Source organism: Suncus etruscus, chromosome 8 (assembly GCF_024139225.1).
Source record: "Suncus etruscus isolate mSunEtr1 chromosome 8, mSunEtr1.pri.cur, whole genome shotgun sequence".
Lineage (NCBI taxonomy): Eukaryota > Metazoa > Chordata > Mammalia > Eulipotyphla > Soricidae > Suncus > Suncus etruscus.
The window spans coordinates 48096020-48099903 of record NC_064855.1 but is presented as its reverse complement, the minus strand read 5'-3'; the positions used below and the strand labels follow the sequence as shown (position 1 = coordinate 48099903).

The window sequence follows — 3884 nt, the reverse complement described above, 5'->3', positions numbered from 1 at the left end:
ACAGCTTTGGAAAAGACTGAGGAACAGTGAATTGAGCAGGGAGGGAAAAGCAATCAGGAAGCAAGTGGCACTACTTCACCAGGTAGGCAGATGTGCCTCCTTTAATTAGGGTAATCAGCAGCAGCTCCCATCTGAATCTGAAATAAATGGAAAAGCTTGGGGATGAGCCAGAACCAAGCTGAATCAGGAGGAAGAAGGAGTGGATGAAGGTGGAAAGCAAAAAAAGAAAGTCGGCTGAATTAGGCTATTGTGTCCTCTTTGGTGCCTGGTGAAGAGATGGAGCACTTTGTCCCCATTTCGTATGATTTGTACCCAGGGTACGGTAACCTGATGCCTTTGCCCCAACCTGGATTTCCTAAATCCACACAGCCCAACTGGAGGCAAAACATGGGTCACCCTACTTTCCTGGCCAGGACAGGGCTTTTGGTACCTACAAATATCTCTGAGTACTGCATGGACCCTTACAAGAGGGTACAGTTTAAGGCTGTTCTCTCTCAGATGAACCCCAACCTAAACCTGCTGCTGTTCAAAGCCACCACCAAGGAGATGGGTGTACAGGTGAGTCCTCCAGTGGACAAAGCCATTCAGTGCTCAATGGGGCCTCGCACTTTGCACAGCCTTTTCTCCTGGAGTAGCTGGGGTCAGAAGATACCCCAGTCAGCAAGGGGAATCTATTCCCAAGCCATCTGCCACAAGGGCTTATTCAAGCTGCAGAAGGATGGGGATGACAAGGAGAAGGCACTTTTGGGTACTGAGGAAACCAAGCAGCAGCCGTCAATGCCAAGGGTGGAAGAGGACAAGCAGGAGCAACTTTGGCATCAGGATGAATTGGAACAGGAAGATGTCAAAGGGTCCCTAGAAAGAAAAAGCAAACAGGCACCAGGAGATGCCACCCAGCATCTCAGGAAACCCAAGGTCCAGGTGAACTTTCTTTCCCTCTTTTCCTTTCTCCTCTTTCCTCTTCCTGATGTAATAAAAGCAAAATCTTCAGTTTCTTTCTCTCTTCATTGAAGATCTTATTTTTACATTTTTGTGTATTTTGTATGTTTTGTGACACTCCCCCACTCCTGTATCAAAATATGATGCCAATTCTCAATCTTTAAATACCAAAAGTCTGAGCTATCTCATATGAAGAGATGAAGGTTCTGAGTACGTGAAATGTGTGTTCTGGTTTTCATATCACAAAGACTATGCTTGTGACATGGTGAAAAGTGCATGGGAAAAATATGAGAGATTGCAGAAAGAAGCCCAAAGGAACCTTTGAGAGCCCAGAGGAACCTTTGAGAGATAAGAAGTTAAGTTAACATAGTATCCTTGAGAATAGATATGAATGAAGTTAAGAAGGGTTTTAATGTTGTCATATACAAAGCAACAAGGAAAATAGAATTTCTGCCCACCCTTCTGCATGCTAAATTACTTTGTTTTATTTTCCTCCCCTTCCACTCGCAGTTTTTGGAACCAAAATATGGCTATTTTCACTGTAAAGACTGTAAGATCAGATGGGAGAGTGCTTATGTGTGGTGTATATCTGGAACCAATAAGGTAAGAGTATGTGGGTGGGACATGGGAAGAGGTATGGGCATTGAGTAGAGGAAATACGTTTTCCAACAGTGCTTGACCATAATATTACCTCATTTAGTATTCCATTCTCACTGCTAGGCACAATGTATGTTCTTTGTAACTGTTTGGATCTGATTGAAATAGATGATGCCCTGAGTTCCTAGGCTTCTGGTGCTTGGTAGTTCTGGACAAAACGTCATTTTATGTAGGTTAGCTCTAGGACTTGCGTAAACATTTTTACAATTGTATTTTGATTGGGTTCAGGCTTGGGATATTTCCAGTTTGTCCACCAGGTGGGGCAATAAGAGAAAAAGATTTATTGTATATGTTAACCTGTGAGAGACTTGATTCCTTTATCAGTAAGTCCTTCATTCCTCCCCCAGTTTTAATTGGAGTTAGTTATCATTATATTAAGATTGGAGAAGAGTTCACATTAAAGTTTGCATTTTCATATTTTTCTAAATCATGCATACTCATTTGATTATGTCTCCTTTTCAGGGAGCATGACTATTTCTTTATATATATTTTTTGTTTGTTTTGTTTTGGGGCCACACTTGGTGATGATCAGGGGTTACTCCTGGCTATACGCTCAGCAATTGCTCCTGGCTTGGACCGTATGGGACGCCAGCGGATCGATTGAACCACGATCTGTCCTAGGTTAGCACGTGCAAGGCAAACGCCCTACTGCTTACACCACTGCTCCAGCCCCTTATACATATTTCTTTTTTTTTTTTTTTGGTTTTTGGGCCACACCCGGTGACACTCAGGGATTACTCCTGGCTATGCGCTAAGAAGTCGCTCCTGGCTTGGGGGACCATATGGGACACCGGGGGGATCGAACCGCGGTCCGTCCAAGGCTAGCGCAGGCAAGGCAGGCACCTTACCTCTAGTGCCACAGCCCGGCCCCCCTTATACATATTTCTAATCTAGTTCATAAACTTCTTTTTTCCTCCCAAGTGATGGTCTGGAGGCCCCCAGGCCCTTCCTGGCTCAGTTCCTGTGTGCAGGAGATATGTAGGGCCACACGTACTGTGTGTGGCGCCAAGGAACAAACCAGGGTCACATCATTGCAAGGCATGTGCCTTCTCCCTGTGCTGTCAATGAACAGCCCCTAGTTCATTAACTTTTTTTTTTACAAGTCTTTTACAGTTGTATTTAGGGTACATAGTGACAGTGAATTAGGGCCATTTCCATCATCAGTGTTGACCTCCCTCCACCATAGTTTCCAGCATGCATCCCCATTCCATTCCTCCACCCCCTGGACTGCTAGTGCAACAGCTTTCTTTTGTGTATAGCTTGTTATAAGTTTGGATCTCTTGATTCTGTTGTCATTGACTTTGGTTTGGGTATTTAGGTCTGATCATTTTTTATTCCCACTCAATGCTCCTGAGACTACTTGACCCCTGGGTCCCATCCACTTTTTTATTTTCCCAATTTGTAGGAAGACATAAGCATAAGGGCTTGAAGTTGAGTCCCCCATCTTATTACCTTTTAGATAGTACTTTTTTGGGGGCTAAAGTGAGATGGCAAGAAAAAATGCTAAGACTTGACATCTTGAAAAACTTAACATCTCAGACTAGATCTGAGAGGCAAATAGTGTTAGGTTTTTGTTGTTTGTCTGAGGAGCATGGGAATTGAACCTGAGGATTCACTATGCAAACTTCCTCATCCCTGGGTCTATGACAAATAGATTTTTAAGCTTAGTTGTACAAAATTACTCTCCTTTTTGGTAGTTTAAAAAAACAATGGGTTTAAATCTAAGACACTAGAATATAAAGATAAGTCATAAAATTCATCCTCAAGATATATATTCTGGCAGAAGTGACAGGTGAAATGTAAGTGGTGCAGAAATAACACAGGAGGAGGATAATTAACCCTAACAGACGGACAGCAGCATAATGTCCAAGTAGGATTTTAAGAATAAACCAAAAGGGGTTTGTCAAGTAAGGCAGGAAGAAAATGTGTACAGGAAGATGCAAAAACGTCTAGAAACAATATGGATTTGTGGTTAACAAGTAATTTAAGTCCATGGGCAGGGATGGGGTGGGGGGAACATCAAAAACTAAAAAAGTAGGGGATAATAATAGTCTGGGGAAAATAGTTTAAAGTTTTATCTGGCACAATGAGTAAAATCAAGAAGTAGTTCCCATTGAAAAACTTATTATGTACTATGTGATCATTGGTTTGTTTTATATAAGTATAAAAATTCATAGTGAATAAAATTTACAGTTAAGGTGCATGAAGTCAAAGACCTAGAAAATTGATAGAAAATTTACAGAACTGGGGCCAGAGAGTTAGCATGAAGGTAAAGTGTTTGCCTTGCA

At 42.1% G+C, this 3884-nt stretch overlaps 1 protein-coding gene across 1 annotated transcript in view; it reads left to right on the top strand.

Moving 5' to 3' along the window:
- The first annotated feature begins 276 nt into the window (after positions 1-276).
- ZAR1L (zygote arrest 1 like) overlaps positions 277-3884 on the top strand; it is a 13215-nt gene continuing 9607 nt past the window's right edge. The window contains 2 exon segments of the mRNA XM_049778463.1: positions 277-921; positions 1450-1542. Coding sequence (XP_049634420.1) covers positions 277-921; positions 1450-1542 — 738 coding nt within the window.